Source organism: Oryzias latipes, chromosome 8 (assembly GCF_053564925.1).
Source record: "Oryzias latipes strain Hd-rR chromosome 8, Olatipes_Hd-rR_3.1".
In the NCBI taxonomy this organism is placed as follows: Eukaryota; Metazoa; Chordata; class Actinopteri; order Beloniformes; family Adrianichthyidae; genus Oryzias; species Oryzias latipes.
Window position 1 is genome coordinate 27,908,502 of NC_136244.1, and position 19,065 is coordinate 27,927,566.

A 19,065-nucleotide genomic window follows, 5' to 3' on the forward strand; every position below is an offset into this window, starting at 1 on the left:
CACACCGACGCAAAAAACGCCACGCGTCAAAGCGTCACTTTTTAAAAAACGCCTCGGGTTCGTTTTTTTGGTTTGACGCCTCGCGTCAAAAACTACACGACCAATGAGAACGGCGCTTTTGCACACGTGTCTGGAGCTTCTGAAGTTACAGTAAAACACAACTTGGGGGCGCTCAAACACAAAACTGCCTTGCTGAGCACACATACCAGCGAAGAAGATAGACGCCAAGTAGCGTCTACACTGCCGCGAAGAAATAATGACGGACATTCTAAAATATCCCCGAAAACGCTCATGATACATTTTCAGCTCTTGTACCAGTCGATAAAACTCCCCATGTTCTTCTCTTCTCGTAACTATGGGATGTACCCAAAATCGGCGTCTTTCATCATCAACAGAACTATAATTTCTTCATCGCTGGAAGTGGAGCTACTGGTGCTTTAAATATTCATGTTTTCTTTGTTTGATTCTGACAAGCGCGTAAATACTTGCTCTCTTCTTCTGAGTGAAAAGCGACTTTAAGAAGCGTAAAGTTGCGCAGCACCACCTTGTGTACAGGAGTATTTCTGTTTACATTAAGCGCCATCTAATGTCAGGGAATGAAATTGCATGTTCACTCGGCTCACCGTCAGCGAAAATCGCCTGGGTGTGAACACAAAAAACGTGTTGAATAACGGCTGGCGAATATTGGTCCCGGTGTGTACGGGCCTTCAGCCTGAAGGCCTGTGGGCCTGCAGTCTTTGGGGGGTTGGGGAGGAGAAGGGGAGCTGGGACACGGCCTCAGTCTATGGGAACACATTTTGAGCCCTTTGGCTTGCCATAGACCAGCTTCAGCGCTCCTGGACTCAGTGCGCTCGCGCGCCATCAGCACACTCTGTCTGCTGAGCCTCTCGCGCGCTGCCGGATCGAACCTGGGCCCCGTCATGGATCTGGACCCGGTCGTGCTCCTTCCCGCCTTCCTCTTCACCGTTGTCGCCATATATGTGGCTTCTTCTCTGCTCCGGAGGAGCGGCGACTCCTCTGCCGGGGACAGGAGGCCCAAAGTCGGCCCCAGAGACGCCGTTCCTCCGTCCAGAGCGCTGGGAGAAGCGGTCCGGACCGAACCAGCCGCCCGGGACCATCCCGACCTCCAGGTACAGATGAAGCATCGGAGTTTACTGTTTAAATGCTCATGCAGAACTTATTTGATCCCAAAGGTGCAGAAAGAAAGTCATCAAAGTTCACATCAAAGTGAATTATCAACAGTTATTCTTGTTTTTGTGAAATAAAGTCGGTTCCGTTCCAGAATTAAACAATTTTCTTTCCAAAGTTCCAGATTTCTGTTTCAGAACTTTGAACTATTCCAGTTGGTGATTTATTGTTGTGAAACCAGCAGAACTTCTATTTCTGTGGACAGATCCGGTATCAGAGTCCGACAGTCTTCAGACAAATGGTTTCAACTCCCAGATATGGAGGAACCTTCAGAACCTCACGGATCAGCTGAGTGACAGAGATCAGTCTGACGGATTGGTTGGGTTGTTCTTGAGTCCAGAACATTTGAAAAAGTCTGGCTGAAAAAACCTGAAAACCGGTCAGATGACCCCCCCCCAGCACACATATGTGCACCCTGAAGACCTCCAGGTTTGTTCTCTGCTCATCTGTTCTCCCTTCATGGTTAAAAAGGACGTTTGGATCAAACTTGAGAACATTCTGCCCCCATGCTGCCCCTGCTGGTCAGCTCTGGTACTGTTAGCGAGCTGAGCATCTTTCTGACCTTTTCCCGCTCTAAGGCCTGTGAAGAATGTGCCCCCCGCCCCTCGTTGGCATTTGGTGTCAAACCTATATTTAAGGTTCTAACTTGCTGCGCGGCAGAAACTTCGCTGACGGCCTCGTCTGCGTTTGGACAGACAAAAGCCCCCCCCCAGGGTTACTGCACAGCCATGGAACGACACAGGTCTGAGCGCAGCGGGTTCTCCTGCAGGAGAACAGGTTCAGGGTTTCACCGCCTCACCGTCATCTGGAGGCGGAGCTTCTGGCTGTCTGAGGCATCAGAATAGTCGTAGTTGTGTTATAGAGCTTCTTTACTACAATACCCATGATCCTCAGCTGGCGCCGTCCCCTTGGCCCCCCAGGTCTGTACGTCTGCTGTGTCTGATAAGAACCAGAAGCTCTGGTCTGTTTCCAGCCGTCGTTTCTGCTCCGTTCTCGTTTCAACGGAAATTTAAAAACAGATTCTTCATCAAATCCAGAACGACAAAAACATTTCAGGAGTTTACTGGAATAGTTTCATGTCACGTTTATTATTATTTATGAAGGATTCCTTTCATTTATATATCATCACCGTGAAGCTAAACAGCAGCCTCTAAATAATCAGTCAAGAATGTTCATTTTTCTCACAAATACATAAATATTATCATGTCAGCGTGTTCTAAAGTTGTGTTCAGCGTTGGAACCTGTACAAAGACTGCGCCCCTAGTGGCTGCTGTGGGAACTACACCCCCCGCTGTCTCTTGGTGTTACAGTTTGCTCATAAAGGCCTTCTGTGCCGCTCTCACAGAGGCCTGTTGTTCGGGAGGGACAAGGGGGGTGTTTGCAGGAGCTCTGAGTTCTTGATCAGTAAACATTACAGATCCAGCGGTTCTCCTCCGCAGACAGACAGGTTGCTGCTCTGAACTTTTACCCATGTTGTTACCATGGCAACCACATCATAACCGTTTGACAGTAAATAGTTTGCATTTTCTTTTGGCCTCTGTCTCTCACCGTAAACGTCTGCTTTGTAGTCAGGTTACCGTGGTAACAGGATAGGCGCGGTCAGCTGTTGCTTTCACTTCCGGGTTCCTGATGGTTCTGGTATTTATCGGCTTCAGATGTTCAAGCAGCCAAAGGGACTGGAACCTTTGGCTGAGCTCTTCATCCTCATCCTCATCCTCGTCACAGAGGCTGTCAGACGGGTCGTCTGGTTTTGGTCATTAGTTAGCGTTACCATGACAACCTCCAAAAAATGGAACTTTCCATTAGTCAGAGCTCCAGTTACTTTTTCAGACGGATCAGAACATCCAGATCATCAGACGGATCTAAACCCCTGAAGGGTTCTGTGGTTCTGGTCTTCAGAACCTTGACGGCGGCTGCAGGTCACAGCAGGAATCTCTGGAGTCACTGAACATCAGGAAAACTTCAATTCTGTTCTCCAACGTTCTCCTGTTGGGTTCTTCGTTTTCTGTTCTGCACCATGAGGAGGTGACAGCATTCCGGTCATGACGGTTCCTCCACAGAAACCTGAGAACAGTCAGTCTGCGTGTGTTCCTCCTGGTGTTCCCCTCAGCTCTGTGCTGGGCCCACCTCACCTTCACCTGTGGGACGCTCTGGGGAACAACAAATGGGTCTCTGGGGTCGTTTGGTTGTTTTGATTGTTAGCCCTCATTAGCATGTGAGCGCTAACAGGTCAACACGTGTTCCAGAGGCTTTCAACGTAGAGCTGCTTCTTCTAGACTGGGCTTCGTTTGTGTGAACAAGAGGAAAAAACCGCAGCTTTAGATGATGATCTATGAACTCTGTCTTTCCAGGCTGATCCAGAACCAATCAAAGTACCGGAACCAGCTCCAGAACCAGTCAAAGTACCGGAACCGGGTCCAGAACCAGTCAAAGTACCGGAACCAGCTCCAGAACCAGTTGAAGTAGCAGAACCAGCTCCAGAACCAGTCAAAGTACCGGAACAAGCTCCAGAACCAGTCAAAGTACCGGAACCAGCTCCAAAACCAATTAAAGTACCGGAACCAGCTCCAGAACCAGTCAAAGTACTGGAACCAGCTCCAGAACCAGTCAAAGTACCGGTACCAGCTCCAAAACCAATCAAAGTACCGGAACCAGCTCCAGAACCAGTTAAAGTAGCAGAACCAGCTCCAGAACCAGTCAAAGTACCGGAACCAGCTCCAGAACCAGTCAAAGAACCGGAACCAGCTCCAAAACCAATAAAAGTACCGGAACCAGCTCCAGAACCAGTCAAAGTACCGGAACCAGCTCCAAAACCAATCAAAGTACCGGAACCAGCTCCAGAACCAGTCAAAGTACTAGAACTAGCTCCAGAACAAGTTAAAGTACTAGAACTAGCTCCAGAACCAGTTAAAAAAGCAGAACCAGCTCCAGAACCAGTCAAAGTACTAGAACCAGCTCCAGAACAAGTTAAAGTACCAGAACCAGAGGCTGTTCCATTTCTTGTAGCAGCTCAAGAGTTTGCTACTGAAAATGAAGCAATACCTAAGCTAGTTTCTGAAACTCTAGGAGCTCTAGAGCCTGTCCCGGAACCAGCTCCAGAACCACTAAATGTACCAGCTGTGGTTCTAGAAATACCCTCAGAAGGTGTCAATGATCCAAAGTCTGAACCCGAGACATCTGCTGAACCAAAACCTCTTTTAGAGGCTAAATCCATTTCTGTATCAGACGCATCTCCTGAACTTGGACCGAAGACTCTGACTGAACCGGATTCTGTTGTGAAACCAGACTCTGGGCCTGAACCTGTGACCCAGTCTGATGGGGTTATCGATGAACTCCAACAATCACCTGAAAGCATCAAGACACCAGAACAGTCTGCTCTAGATCTGGTTCTGGAATTCACTGAGCCTGGAGACGGAGGGTCCAAGGAACCGCAACAAGACCCCGAGATGGCCCTGAACGGTAAGGCTGCTATTTGTTCTGGGAGACTTTGGGTCAGAGTGTGGACCTGCATCAGGGTGTAGACCTGGATCAGGGTATAGACCTGCATCAGGGTGTAGTGCCTCAGGTCCACTGAAGAACTGGTGCTCCCCAGAACCCGGTCAGACGAGCCGGACGCATATTGTTTAAGGAACAAAGTCAAATATAAAGTTGTGCTACGAACTTTAAATTAAAAGAACCTTTATGGATCCATAAAGGTTCTTCATTGATCCATAAAGGTTCTTCAGGGATCCATTACGGTTCTTCGTGGATCCATAAAGGTTCTTCGTGGATCCATAAAGGTTCTTCTTGGATCCATAAAGGTTCTTCTTGGATCCATAAAGGTTCTTCGTGGATCCATTAAGGTTCTTCTTGGATCCATTAAGGTTCTTCGTGGATCCATTAAGGTTCTTCGTGGATCCATTAAGGTTCTTAGTGGATTCATAAAGGTTCTTAGTGGATCCATAAAGGTTCTTCTTGGATCCATTAAGGTTCTTCGTGGATCCATTAAGGTTCTTTGTGGATTCATAAAGGTTCTTAGTGGATCCATAAAGGTTCTTAGTGGATCCATAAAGGTTCTTAGTGGATCACTCTGTTTTATCCAAGAGCCACAAACGTTCTCCGCTTCACCAGCGAAGGTCTGAACTGGAGGCGGCTTTTCTCCAGTCGTGTTCTCCTCATGGTTCTCTTGTCCGTTTGATCCGTTTCTGCGTCTGAACCGGGTCTCTGCTGTTCCAGATGTGGCTGCAGCTGCCGGCTTCTCCTCAGGGAGCAGCAGCTTCGGGACGCTGATGACCAAGGAGGAGGCGGAGCAGAGGTGGGCCCCCCCTTACTTCGTGGTGATGATATCCCAGCATGCACCGCTGCAGGTTGCAGGCTGCGCACGCTCCATCTTCTCTATAATCTCATTATTTTCCTCCCATTCTCTGTAATCTGATTACATCCCTCTGATTTGTGCTAATCTGACTATTTACCTTAGATCATCTGTAATCTGAGTACTTATCTCTAAATCCCTGTAATCGTGTTACATTTCTGACTGTAACCTTATTAGATCGATTCGCTTTAATCTGATTGTTCTTCATAATCAGTAATCTGATTAGTTTCCTCTAAAAATCAGTAATCTGATTACTCTGTATTTTCGGACTCCTTTTAACATTGGAGGTTGTGGAATCTGCAGAGCAGGCGTTTCTCCTCCTCCCTCCTGATTGGACGTCCTTGTCAGGCCTCAGCAGCTGTGACAGTTTTGGGATGGGGGAGGGGTTCAACTCTGTGAACTGCTCCGTGGTTCCACATCCATGATGATGGTGATGATGTCATCATGGATGGCATTGAGGCCGTCACTCAGACTTCCTGCAGACCTCCTGTTCTCAATGTTTTTACTCCTCAGGTGTTTGTGTCGCCTCCTTTTCTCTCCAGGGTCGAGTTCACCTCAGATTTCACCCGTTTGTGACGACGCTGCGCCCTCAGCAGGTCGCAGTGAGGTGATGCTCCGCTCGGTTCACCTTTCCAAACCCACCCTAGTCTGACCCACCTGGCCCACCCGAGTCAGTGCGCTCAGCTGGGTCACAGACTCGGGTGGGTCACAGACTCGGGTGAGTCACAGACTCGGGTGGGTCACAGACTCGGGTGGGTCAGACTCGGGTGGGTCACAGACTCGGGTGGGTCACAGACTCGGGTGTGTCAGACTCGGGTGGGTCACAGACTCGGGTGGGTCTGACTCGGTGGGTCACAGACTCGGGTGGGTCAGACTCGGGTCGCAGACTAGGGTGGGTCAGACTCGGGTCGCAGACTTGGGTGGGTCAGACTCGGTTGGGTCAGACTCGGTTGGGTCACTGACTCGGGTGGGTCGCTGACTCGGTCGGGTCAGACCCAGGTGACTCTCAGACTCGGGTGAGTCTCAGACTCGGGTGGGTCACAGACTCGGGTGGGTCACAGACTCGGGTGGGTCACTGACTCGGTTGGGTCACTGACTCGGTCGGGTCACTGACTCGGTCGGGTCAGACCCGGGTGAGTCTCAGACCCGGGTGAGTCTCAGACTCGGGTGGGTCACAGACTCGGGTGGGTCACAGACTCGGGTGGGTCACAGACTCGGGTGGGTCAGACTCGGTTGGGTCACTGACTCGGTCGGGTCACTGACTCGGTCGGGTCAGACTCGGGTGAGTCACAGACTCGGGTGGGTCAGACTCGGGTGGGTCACAGACTCGGGTGGGTCACTGACTCGGGTGGGTCACTGACTCGGGTGGGTCACTGACTCGGGTGGGTCACTGACTCGGTCGGGTCAGACCCGGGTGAGTCACAGACTCGGGTGGGTCAGACTCGGGTGGGTCACAGACTCGGGTGGGTCACTGACTCGGGTGGGTCACTGACTCGGTCGGGTCAGACCCGGGTGAGTCTCAGACCCGGGTGAGTCACAGACTCGGGTGAGTCACAGACTCGGGTGGGTCAGACTCGGGTGGGTCACAGACTCGGGTGGGTCACTGACTCGGTCGGGTCAGACCCGGGTGGGTCACTGACTCGGTCGGGTCAGACCCGGGTGAGTCACAGACTCGGTGGGTCAGACTCGGGTGGGTCACTGACCCGGGTGAGTCACAGACTCGGGTGGGTCACAGACTCGGGTGGGTCACTGACTCGGTCGGGTCAGACCCGGGTGAGTCACAGACTCGGGTGGGTCACAGACTCGGGTGGGTCACTGACTCGGTCGGGTCAGACCCGGGTGAGTCACAGACTCGGGTGGGTCAGACTCGGGTGGGTCAGACTCGGGTGGGTCACAGACTCGGGTGGGTCACTGACTCGGTCGGGTCAGACCCGGGTGAGTCACAGACTCGGTCGGGTCAGACCCGGGTGAGTCACAGACTCGGGTGGGTCCTAACCTCACAGGTGAACGTCTTACCTGTAAGAACAAACCAGGTTTCAGGTTCAGCAGATTTAACCCACCAAGGACAGTTTGTACTCGGGTGGATCCTCTGGTGGATCTGGTGGATCCTCTCCGTGTCGTCTGGTTTCTGCTTTGCCCTCCTGCTGACGTCTGCTAGCTTACAGCTGCTCTGCTAACCTGCATGCTGCGCTAACGGCTGCAGACTGTCTGCTGGAGCTCTGACAGAACCAGAACCAGTGAGGAGGACGTCAGAGCTCCTCACCCTGGTGACCGTCGGGTCAGTCAGCGCTGTGGATCAGTGGTCCTCACTCGTCTCTGCAGCCGTTTGCTCTGGTTCCTGCGGTTCTGTCCGTCAGCACGTTTCAGAAGATTTCCTCCCTTTCCACGAGGCGGACCTTCCTCTAAAACGTTCCTCTGCAGGAGCGTCCGAACATCCTGGATGCTTTGGTTGGACGTCCTCCTTGGAGCACAGTGGGCTCGAACCGGCTCTGCTGGTGGAGGATGTGGGATTCAGACGTCCCTCTGATTCATCAGGAGAACGCTCCTCCTCAGGTGTCTGAGCAGATGTGTTTCTGGAGACTTCGGGGAACCTCCTCATGAGAAAGGAGGAGCATGTTCCTCAGTCAGACGGTTTCTGGATGGAGGTCAGTCTGAAACGGGAACCCGGGTTTGGGCGGAGACCTCCTCAGAAGGTGGAGACTGTCGGAGCTCCTGCAGCAGAACTCCTGTTGTGTGTTTCTGATGACATCATCAGACGTTTTCTGACCTGTCCCCCTCTTCTCCTTCCAGCTGATCAGTGAGGAGCAGCCCTGCAGGGAGGGGGTCCAGCTGGAGCTCCCTCCACGTTCCGTCCAGCCGCTTTAACCCTCCAGGAAGCAGATCTGGATGATTCTGCAGCTTCTGTCTCGATAACCCGCATGAGTGGAGCTTTGCTGACGCTTCAGCACCTCCTGCAGGAGGTGCTGAAGCGTCAGCAGGAGCCTCGGTTTTCCTTTGTGCTCTGTTTCTGTTCCGTCTGAAGACTGTTGTGGAAAAAGTTGATCAATGCCCCCCCCCCCCCCCCCCCAGCTGTAGGCCTACAGGGCAGCACTGCCCTCTAGTGGCCTCATGGAGGAGTTTCAGCTGGAAGGAGGAAAGAGGAGGTCAGTCCTTCATCTCCTCCAGTCTGAGGGAGGAGAACCTGATTTCATGAAGAATGAAGTATGATTCCTGGAGTAATCAGATTACTGAAGTCCCGCTCTGATCATCATCATCAGATTGATCACCTTCGCAGTCGTCTTTTTGTGGGGTTTTCTAGGACGTAGTTCCTGCAGAGCGGCAGGAGTTCATTAAAGATTCACCTCAGAGTTGTGGGCGGGACTGTTGGAGAACAACCCCGCCCCCTTCACTCCACTTGACGGCGTCTGAATGAAGGCGCCGCCTCCAGCTTCAGGTTGGAGAAACCGTCTTCCGTGACCTCCTGTGCTCCGTCATGCGTGTTTTTTAACGCTGCTGTGATGCAGAAACCCTCCCCTTCTTTCTCAATGCAATAATTTCACATTTTCAATGTTTGGAGATCAGGATTATTTCATCTAGAGAGTTCAGTGTCGGTAATCGCGCCTCCACGTCTGACACGTCATGACATCATCCAGAGACTCGGCGGTGCGGCGAGCTTCACCGTCTGCTGCATGGCGGCGCTTTCAGCGCTACTTCTGTCTCCGTGACCCCGTTTGACGACTTCCTGTCCCGCTTTAGTTGGAGGCAGGGGTCACTGAGGTGCGGAGGCGGGGTCACTGAGGTGCGGAGGCGGGGTCACTGAGGTGCGGAGGCGGGGTCACTGAGGTGCGGAGGCGGGGTCACTGAGGTGCGGAGGCGGGGTCACTGAGGTGCGGAGGCGGGGTCACTGAGGTGTTTCTGCTCTGACTGAAACCAGACTGAACAGAAACAAGAAACAGATTTTCAGTAATCTGATTACTCAGGGCCAGCATGGAGCGCAGCTGAGACTCTCCTGTCATGGGGGGGGCTGTTTGTAAATGAGAAAAACTGAACTGGAAAACACAGGAAACACGGATCTGAATTTCAAAATAAAAGTCTTCCTTTGAAAAATGAAAATAAACCAAATTTTTCTGTTTGTGGTGTTTTTTTGTTTTTGTTTAAATCTTTTCAAACTCTGTCAGATGGAAACATCAGATTCAGATGCAGCTTTCACTGCAGGAGTTTAAGCAGAGACTCTCTGGGAGGATTTTATGAACTCAGACATGGAAACATGATTACAAAGTAGAACTCCCCAACATAATAAACTGAAGTCCTGTTTAACCCTTGTGCTATCTTAGATGACCCCCCCCCCCCCTTCCATTGAGGTGTTCTCCCTACCATGACAAAGGTGGATAAAGGTGGAAAGATTTCATGTAATCCATGGACACCAGTGAAGATCACAAATCATTGAAGAAAAAAGGTTCAGAGCACTGTCTAGTGCAGGCGTCCCCAAATCCAGGTTTTTTTTCCAGGAAGCATGTTTAAACTCCCCTGACTTTAACCCTGAACTCTGGCTGAAATCCTCCTGAACTTGCTTACTCTGGGTATGTCGGTTCCAACAGACCAGATATGAGTTAGTGTAATTACGCTCCACTTGGTAACCCTGGGTTAATGCACGTGCACAGCAGGTACATAAAGACATTCTCAATGGATCACAGATTTCCAGAGTCACCATGGAAACGCGTGGAGAAAAAAAGAGAGAGCGCTTCAGTGAGACGGAGTCTGAGATTTAAATGACGGCTATGAAGATTATACGTCCATCAAAAAGTAACACGGCTGCATCATCAGCAAAAGAAAGAGTTTCTGCTTGGAGAAAAAGAACAAAGTAAACGCACAAGTTTCTGATCTTATTTCTATTTTCATGTGATGCATATATTCATATATATATATATATATATATATATATATATAACTTATCCAATTTTGCCAACGTAAATGAATTACTTCTATTGGTAACAAGTAATTGAGTTAAATTTATTCAATCTAATTTCTTACGTCTATAAAACTCAATCGTTGTTTTTACAGCTCAAATTTACATATTTATCTAACTAAATGTCATATTACTCCAATTCAAGTAATTTTTTTTCCATCGTAATGAATTATAATTCTTGAACTCTCAAATGTCTAAGTTTGAGCCGGCAGATCCTCATTTTAATAACAATAGAAAGAACAAAAGAGTGCATTCAGAGTGCGTTCATTCATTTAGGAATTTTCCAACATTGTCAGTATTCTAGTTAACCGTAGGGCTGCTCTATAAACTCATCATCCTCTTCCTCCCTCTCACTCATGGTGCAGAGACGTAAGCATAGTAGGACAAAATAACTCGGCAAAACACAGTAAAACAGCTACACAACTAAACACATTTGGTCAAAAACCCACACTTAAACCCAAATCCGTCCAGACAGGCAAAGGAAATGGTAACCCACAATCCCTTGTGGTGCCGATCTAACAGCAGCACCAAAGTTACACCTACTTAATTGAATTAATTTGAATGAAAGTGAAATAACTGTCTGAAAACTACGTGTTATTTTAAAACTGACTTAAAAAAATGATTTATCTTAACTGAAGCAAATAATGAAGTTAGATCAAAGTAAAAAGTTTATCTTTCCAACATCCATATGTGGTCTTATCATCCTCTCATGGTTGAAAAAGTATTATCTGAGCTTCTTCATCCACTAAATCATCTTCAAATGGACACGCCATGCTGCTTCACCTCTCTGAAAACAAACTAACCTTCAACTAAACCTGCTCCAGACCAGGTAATAACTTTAGCTTGTAGCTCCGCCCACACGCGGCCGCGGCATCAAGCTTTAAAGAACAATTTCTAAGAGGCGGGGCGTTGCACCCCCCAACAACAGGTTAGATGACAGAGCCCCCCGGTCCATTAAGCGTCTCTGCCGTTCACGGAGCTTCAGTACGTAGAAGTCCAACAGCCACACGGCCTAACGTAGTCCGCTATTATGTATTCATGAGGGAAACCGCAGAACCGACCCTAAAACCGCCCAATCTGGCAACACTGTCTTCCTCTTAACCAATCAGAGAGATACTTATTTGAAAGAGGGGGGTCGTTCCCGCTGCTTGTCCGTCACACCTCCCCGTCCCGATCCCGCCACCGGCTCCCGCATCTCTGCCGCGTGTCCCAAACACACCGGGAGCAGCTCCTCTGCTCTGCTTGTCTGGTTCTGCTGCAGATTCGTTCTTCACGGTCCAGAACTCCGAACCGCCCCTTCACACACCTGGGTCTGAGGAGAGAGGCGTTCACGGACCCTCGGAGTTCACAGCTACTTGGAGGAGGAGGAGATGCTGGGAGAATGTCTGAGGAGGGGAGTGGAGACGAAGAGCGGGCCGGCCCGCTGGACATATCTACATGAAACATATCTACATGAGACGTATTTGCTGGTTATGACATCATCAGTCTGCTGGTCATGACATCATCAGGCTGTTTATCCTCAGACGTCACCGTTCCTGACAGCCCTGTTCAGGGGGACCCAGACCCCCTTGTGGCTACACGGTTCTGCGGTGGCTGGACGGCTCAGGGACCCACCCTGGATGATAGTGGTCACTCAGTGGGAATCGAACGCTGATTTCTGATTTCTGCTGGTTTAGTTTGGGTGAACCAGGATGTTTATTTCTTTTCTTTTATGAAGTTCCTGAAATTTGGAATGTTTTTATACAATCGCGTCCAGCAGGCAGCGGTAACCGAAATAAACTCTATTTCCCACAATCCTTTGGGGTTTCCGGTTCCAGCTTGTTCGGAGTTCTAAGATGGCGGACCGGCGGCGACGGAGGAGGCGCGCGTCCCAGGACAGCGAGGACGAGTCCGGGTCCGGGTCCGGTTCGGACAGTGGCAGGTCGGGATCGCCGGCTACGAAGGCGCGAGGGCGGGACGTGGTTCCGGAGGAGCCGGTGGAGGCCCGGCGGGAGGAGGCGAAGAAGAGCGACGTGGAGTCCGAGTGTGTGAGTAGCTGCGCCGGCTAACCCGGGAGCTAACGGCGGCTCCGGGAGGCGGCCGGCGGCGGTGACCCGGCCCGCTGCCCGGTGGGCCGGACCGGACTGGCAGCGGGGAAACGGTGGGGTGGGGGGTCATTCACGCCGTAGAGCAACCGCTTCCGGTTTACAACTCCCTTCAAGCTGCTCAAACTCTGAGAATGTCCGTTAATTTGAGTCGCGCGCGCCGCAGAGGGCTGGGGAGGGAGGGAGGGAGGGAGGGGGGGGGTCTGCACTGAACCCGGCAGAGGGCTTCCAGGGTCCTGGCCGGCTTTAGTCCGGTTCTGCTGGGTTCCGTGGGGCAGGTCCCGCTATGAGTCACCAGATAAGAAGCGGAACCGGGTTTCTGCTGCTTTGGGTCCAGTCACACGGACTCGAACCTGAGCCCAGAGGAAGCTGCTATGTTGGGGATTTGAACCTGCATCTCTGCTCCAAACATACACACGGCGCTCCTGCTGGCTGCATCACGTGACCAGAGATGGATCAGACGCAGGGTGGACTGCAGATCGGAACCAGCCTTCATATCGGCCCACATCCTGGACCACGTGATACATTCTGACCCCCCCCCCCCCCCCCCCCCCCCCCCGTTCAGCAGCTGGCTTACATACACAGATGGGGGCGGGGCTACCTGGCCAGCACCAAAGGCACCTGAGGTTTCAGTTCCCGCCCAAACACAGACAGACCCCCCCCTTCCCCCGATGGGCTGTATGTGGGCACTGGAGTGAGCGATGATGCGTTCACACAACGCCGTTCTCGTGTCTCCTCCGTGTCGGACGCCTGTCCTGGAACGTCTTCATCTAGAGCAGTGTCTTTCAACCAGTGTGCCGTGGGAAATTGCCCTCATTCACTGATCTAAAAACATTTTCCATCTCCAGGATTTCAGCTCTGTGTTCATCCAAACATCCTGATAAAACACTGAGGAGTTAGGAATATGAAAGATCATAAAATACTTTTTTTTGCGTTTATTTTATTTTATTAAAGACATTTTGATAAGAATGACGCGATTCAGCTGCACCTTCGGCTGTATTTTGGAAAAGTCCCGCCCCTTTAACTGTCTTCACCAATCATTCTTGGGGGGCTTAATCACATGTCATCAGTCTGACCAATCAGAAGTGGTTAAAGTCTTCACTTCCGTGTTCTTAATTCTGCTCATAAAGTCACTCAGTTCTAACAAAAATACCAGCTAAAGCTCGTCTTTAGCGGTGTAGCTTTCCACAGAATCCGGTATCAGACCGTGGAACAAGTGAACAAAACCATGAAGCTCCGAAAAGCGATCTTTGGCCGTTTTATGCACTACATCTCCCATGATGCATTGGGTTGTGAGAGTGACGGTGCACAGGGAGATCTGTTGTTAAACGTCTTGAAACCAACGAACACACAAACTATTTTTAAATCTTCTAACTTAACTTTTATTGCATCTTTTAGAAAAAACAGCTGCAGTTTCCAGCTTTTTCTGCAACAACTATCTCAAAAATGCATGTGAGATTGTGGAGGGAGGGGCTGTAGATCAATACAGACTATGAGATTCTCCTTTTTTTTATTTTAATTTTTGGATGCTGGTGGGCCGCGGGATTTTTTTTAAGGTTAAAATGTGCCGTGGCTCAGAAAAGGTTGAAAAACACTGGTCTAGAGGCTCCAGCGGCGAGTGGGAGGAGCTACTGTTAAAGGACCTGGATGATGTTTGGAGAGCTCAGCGTTAGTAATCCCGCCTCCACGTCTGCGTTCATGACATCTCCGTGGTGCGGCGAGCTTCACCGTCTGCTTTATGGCGGCGCTTCCAGCGCTCCTGTCTCCGTTTGACGACTTCCTGTCAACATTTTATGTCGTCTCCATGAAACCGACATCCTGATGTTCAGGACAGCAGATCCTCCAGAAATCAGACATTTATCGTCATTTCCAGCTGTGCAACACGTAGATCGCAAAAGACGGCCAAAAGGTCAACAAATGATGACCTTAATCCATTTGACCAATCAGATGTTAGATGGTCAGCTCCTTTGGATCCCATTCAAACTGAGCGGCAGTGAAATGATCTCTCTAGACTCCGCCCACTGATTACATCATCAGCACATCACGGGCCAAAGCGAAGGTCCTGATTGGTTGATGCTCCATGTGCTGCTGTCAGACGGTCAAAGCGGTTTGATGAGAAGCCTTCATCTCTGTTTGCTGCAGTGAGGAAGAGGAGGATTGTTTCCAATGGACTTTGTTTGTTTTTTTGCAGGAGAGCGAGGATGAAGCTGAAGGTAACTCGCCCGTCCCTCACTTACGTGGTTACACCGCCACCCTCTGATGTTTGTCTGTCCCCCCCCAGCTGTGCTCTCAGACTATGACAGCGCCGAGCCTGAGGAGAACGGCTCCCCGTCAGAGGTACCCCCCCACACTCTAGGCTGATTTCCACTGGGCCGTCTGCGCTCCCTCCGCAGTCCGTCTGCAGTCCATTTCAAAATAAAACGACGACATTTGTTGCACGCTGTTAACACGGCGGATAACAGCGGCGTCCGTTTTTGCCACGGACGTCATCTATGACCCAAACATGGGTCGTAGGACCCGGCGCCAGCACGAGGCCCACCTGCTCTATACAGGCAGGACAAACCACTCCTCCTGAAGCCATTGGGGAGGGGGCAGACGGACTCCCCGCACCGGAGGCGCCGCAGACGGACCGGTGGAAACCGGCGTCCGGCCGCGGCCTGAAGTCTCAGGCGTTCTGAACAGACGTGTCTTCCAGGGAGCCGAGGAGGAAGCGGAGGGTTACAGCGAGGAAGAGGCTGTGGAGGCCGGCGAGTCCAAACCGTCTGCTGCGGTGGGGGAGGGCGGGCAGGAGGGGGAGGTAGAGGGGGAGGGGGACCACGAGAAAGAGGAAGGCAAAGCCGAAGAGAAGGGAAACCTGGCCGGGGAGAGGCAGAGCGGCGACGGACAGGTGAGGAGGTTCCTGTGTTCCTCAAGGTCCAGTTCAGGCCAGAACCCCCACGGTTCTGTGTTCTTCCCCTGGCCCGGTAGGAATCCACGGACCACCCCGAGACCAAGGCGGCAGGAAAACCGGGCCAGCAGCTGGACGACGACGAGGACCGGAAAAACCCCGCCTACATCCCCAGAAAGGGGCTGTTCTTCGAGCACGATGTCCGAGGACCCGCCCAGGAGGATGAGAGGTACGGCCCCCGGTCCGGTTCCCCGCCCCCCAGAACCGACTGCAGCTGCTTTTCCCTCCGCAGGCCCAAGGGGCGGAACAGGAAGCTGTGGAAGGACGAAGGCCGCTGGGAGCACGACCGCTTCAGGGAGGAGGAGCAAGCGCCCAAGAGCCGCGAGGAGCTCATCGCCATCTACGGCTACGACATCCGGAACGGCGCCGGGCCCGCCTACAGGCAGCGCCAGCCCAGGTGGGCTGACGCCACGTGTCTGGTTCTTCAGGCTCCGCCCCCCCTGTGCTTCATCTACCTGTTGGGTTTGTCTGCAGGCAGAACACGTCGCAGGGGAGGGACAAACGCTGGAGGGAGGGGGCGGAGCGACCCGCCCGATCCTGGCAGAACCGGACAGGAGGAGCTCCGCCCTCATCTGTCCCGCCCCCCTCCGCTTTCCCCCCTCTCTCTGCCGCTCAGCGCAACCACACCTCCAGAGCCCCCCCGTCCCGGAACAGACCCCCCCACCACAGTCAAGCTCACCCCCCCCCTCCGCCCAGGAACGAAGACGCTCCTCACAGGGAGCGGCAGGTGACCAAGACTCTGCCGGAGCCTGCAGGGGAGAGGGGCGGAGCCAGCAGAGGGGGGCGGGGTGCTGGAAAGGCCGGCTCCTCAGTGTTGGGGGAGGACGTTTCTCCGGACGGCGCCACAGAACCGCCACAGGACTCGAGTTCTGCAGTGCTGCTGCAGACGAGCAGGTTCCGGTCCGCCTCCCCCCGTCGGCAGGACACCAGGCCTTCTGCCCCCCCCCACGGCCCCCAGGCATCTTCAGGTGGCTCCAACCCCGACGCCTCCCCTCCCCCCGAGCGGCCGGTGGAGAGGAAGTCCTACTCTCTGGCCCGCAGGACCCGGTCCCGGCCCGCCGACCTCGGCAGCAAACAGACCTCCGTGGAGGAGTCTGCAGCGGGTGGGAGCGCCTCCCCCAGCAGTGGGGGGGGTAAGGGCTGGATAGGAGGAGGGGAGGGGGCAAGTCAGACGGGGGGAGGAACCTCGGAGCTGGACCAAGACGTGGCCCGCCTCAGTCTGTCTGGACCAAACTGGAGTCAGAACCCGGCGTCGTACGTCCGCTCCGAGGTCAGAGGTGAGCCCCCCCCGGACAAGTGAAGGCAGCTGTCTGTGGGGTGGGGGGCACAGGTGTAGTTCCTCACCCATGTTTCTGCTCACAGGCCTAGGAAACCCCGTGCACCTCCCTAATGCACCCCCCCAGTTCTCCAGCATGGACGACCTGGGCGGCGGCGCCGGTCGAGCCAAACGCTACTCCTCCCAGCGCCAGAGGGCGGTGCCAGAGCCAGCCCCGCCCATGCACCTGGGGGTCATGGAGGGACACTTCTACGAGCCCAGTAAGAGCTGAAGCCGTTTCTTTGGGGATGGGGGACAGCTGCACCTCCTTCAACCCCCCAGTAGGGGTCACTGCAGGACTGCCATGGGGAACTGCTTTAGGTTCTGGCCCGGTTCTGCATCTTCTGACCCCTTTCTCTGCGTCCACAGTGTCATATCAGGGACCAATCTACACCCACAGTGATGGCCCCGCCCCTATCCCGCCACAAAGCATGCTGGTCCAGCCCGAGATGCACCTCCCACATCCTGGTGAGTTCTTTGGTTTGACATTCATTTTAAATGCTTCTTCATGTTGAAGCTCCGCCCCCTGCAGGACTTCATCCCCATCAATCAGGCGGCCCCATCGCTAACCCCACCCTCTACGGAGCCCCCCCTGTGTCGCTGTCACCAGGACAACCGCAGCAGCTACTGCCCCCACCTTTTTACCCTCCTCCTGGGGTAATGACCTTCCCCTACCCCACCATGTACCCCACCCCCCAGGTAAGTCCCACTGATGGTAGTAGCCTTTTGAGGGGGGGCCGGCTCTGAACCATGTGGTGGATATTGCAGGGTCAGGCCCAGGTGACCTACGGGGGCGTGACGTACTACGACACCATGCAGCAGCAGGCCCAGCCCAAGCCCTCGCCCCCCCGCCGCACGTCCCAGCCCGTCACGGTCAAACCGCCCCCCCCGGAGGTTCCCTTCGCCTCAGAGTGAGCCTGCCCCCAGCCTCAGCCCCCACCCTGGCGTGAACCTTACAGGTGAGTTTCTGGTGCTGCCTTCACTGTCCTGTTGGAGCTTTCATCACTCTCCACTCTTTCAGGAGGAGCCAGGGGGGGGGGAGTGGCCTGAACCAACACCGTAAGGAGGCGGGGCCAGAACACCGGGAGGGAGTGACCATCATCACAGCTGGATGGCTGATTTCCCACAATCCCCTCTGACAGTGTCATCGGGACGACTTGGACTCGACAGGCAGGAGAGTCCCCCCCCCTCCCCCCATGACCGTCAGCTGGTGAATACAGGACGCACCTGAATGCAGCCCTGAGTGCGTTTGCAGTCGGCGTGGAGCTTTCAGTGCTCACTCCTCCTAAACTCCGGTTTCCTGCTGCACCTGAACGTGTGCTGAAACGGGAGGGGGGAGTACCTGGAGGGGGGGGGGGGTCTGTTGGTGCTGAGATGAACAGTAAAAATCAGATTTCATGTTTGGAATGACTAAATAACCAGATTAATTTATAATCTAGAGGAGAACTTCCTGTCACTCACGCTCCGGGGGGGGGGGCGTGTCCTATACTGTATAGCGTGTACAGGGTGGAGGCGGGACCGTCGGCAGGGACCTGCGTTTATTTAGAGAATCATCAAAGTTTTAGATGAATGTGTTTCATTTCTCATAAACGTCACAATTTTTTATCTCCTAGCTGAAACGTTTTTGTTTAACGTCTGTGCTTTGATGTCAATAAAGTTTTTTTTGTCAGTCAACCTGGGATCAGTTCATGAAGGAAACAAACACGCCAAGGGGGGCGGAGCCTCAAGTACTTCACCCCCCACCTGTTTATTCGTTACACTTGAGTTCTTTAACAGCAGCAGAAACTCGGTCACTGAATGCACCACAAGGTTGAGTGGCAGCCACCATAGAAGAAGAAGTCAGTCACCTGCAGGACAACAAACACCTGGAGACCCGCTCCACCATGTCTCTGCAAACCTGCTGAGGACAAGAAAGGACGCCAGAACATGATGGGGTCTGAGGGGGGGGGGGGGGTCTGAGGAACAAACCGGATCTGCTAGCTTCTTACCCACTGAGACCCCCACCTAGAGACGGGACCTTCTCCACCTGTGACCATCACTGGACTGTTGTCATTTCATCTGCTAAACATCTAGAAGCAGCTGTTCTACAGCAAAGGATCCAGAACCGGAGTTCTCCATCAGATACCCGGAAAATCGACTTTGGATCAACCCTGAAACTGAAACTGCTCCTCACTCCAGATCCAGATTGATGTGGAATAAAATATAAATCTGATGCATCATAACAGAAATGTCTGC

General features: G+C 52.8%; 2 protein-coding genes and 1 long non-coding RNA gene across 11 annotated transcripts; all 3 read left to right on the forward strand.

The window, feature by feature from the left end:
* The first annotated feature begins 786 nt into the window (after window positions 1-786).
* Window positions 787-8,654, forward strand: LOC105357784 (uncharacterized). Of its 8 annotated transcripts, none has more exons than XM_078951995.1 (6): window positions 787-1,130; window positions 3,540-4,647; window positions 5,404-5,482; window positions 6,053-6,146; window positions 7,961-8,184; window positions 8,330-8,468. In XM_078951995.1, exons 1-5 carry the CDS (start codon window positions 921-923, stop codon window positions 8,138-8,140), a joined length of 1,671 nt encoding a protein of 556 aa, XP_078808121.1. In that variant the 5' UTR covers window positions 787-920; the 3' UTR covers window positions 8,141-8,184; window positions 8,330-8,468. The 8 variants fall into 8 exon arrangements, with proteins under 8 accessions (XP_078808121.1, XP_078808120.1, XP_023812978.1 ...); XM_078951994.1 differs by having other exon boundaries at window positions 7,961-8,232; window positions 8,330-8,467; XM_023957210.2 differs by lacking the exon at window positions 7,961-8,184 and adding an exon at window positions 8,512-8,654 and having other exon boundaries at window positions 788-1,130; window positions 8,330-8,476.
* Window positions 8,655-9,221: 567 nt separating this feature from the next.
* LOC144994356 (uncharacterized) lies at window positions 9,222-9,650 on the forward strand. Its single transcript, XR_013657878.1, has 2 exons — window positions 9,222-9,295; window positions 9,362-9,650. It is a non-coding gene; the product is annotated as an uncharacterized LOC144994356 (long non-coding RNA).
* Window positions 9,651-12,212: 2,562 nt separating this feature from the next.
* Window positions 12,213-18,504, forward strand: casc3 (casc3 exon junction complex subunit). 2 transcript variants are annotated; one of them, XM_023957200.2, is made up of 12 exons: window positions 12,213-12,511; window positions 14,760-14,781; window positions 14,850-14,905; window positions 15,264-15,455; window positions 15,536-15,684; window positions 15,748-15,912; window positions 15,990-16,792; window positions 16,878-17,051; window positions 17,200-17,298; window positions 17,348-17,529; window positions 17,599-17,789; window positions 17,852-18,504. In XM_023957200.2, the coding sequence occupies exons 1-11, from the start codon at window positions 12,320-12,322 to the stop codon at window positions 17,743-17,745; spliced, it is 2,181 nt and encodes a 726-aa protein (XP_023812968.1). In that variant the 5' UTR covers window positions 12,213-12,319; the 3' UTR covers window positions 17,746-17,789; window positions 17,852-18,504. The 2 variants fall into 2 exon arrangements, with proteins under 2 accessions (XP_023812968.1, XP_023812969.1); XM_023957201.2 differs by having other exon boundaries at window positions 12,216-12,511; window positions 17,363-17,529.
* Window positions 18,505-19,065: the final 561 nt, after the last annotated feature.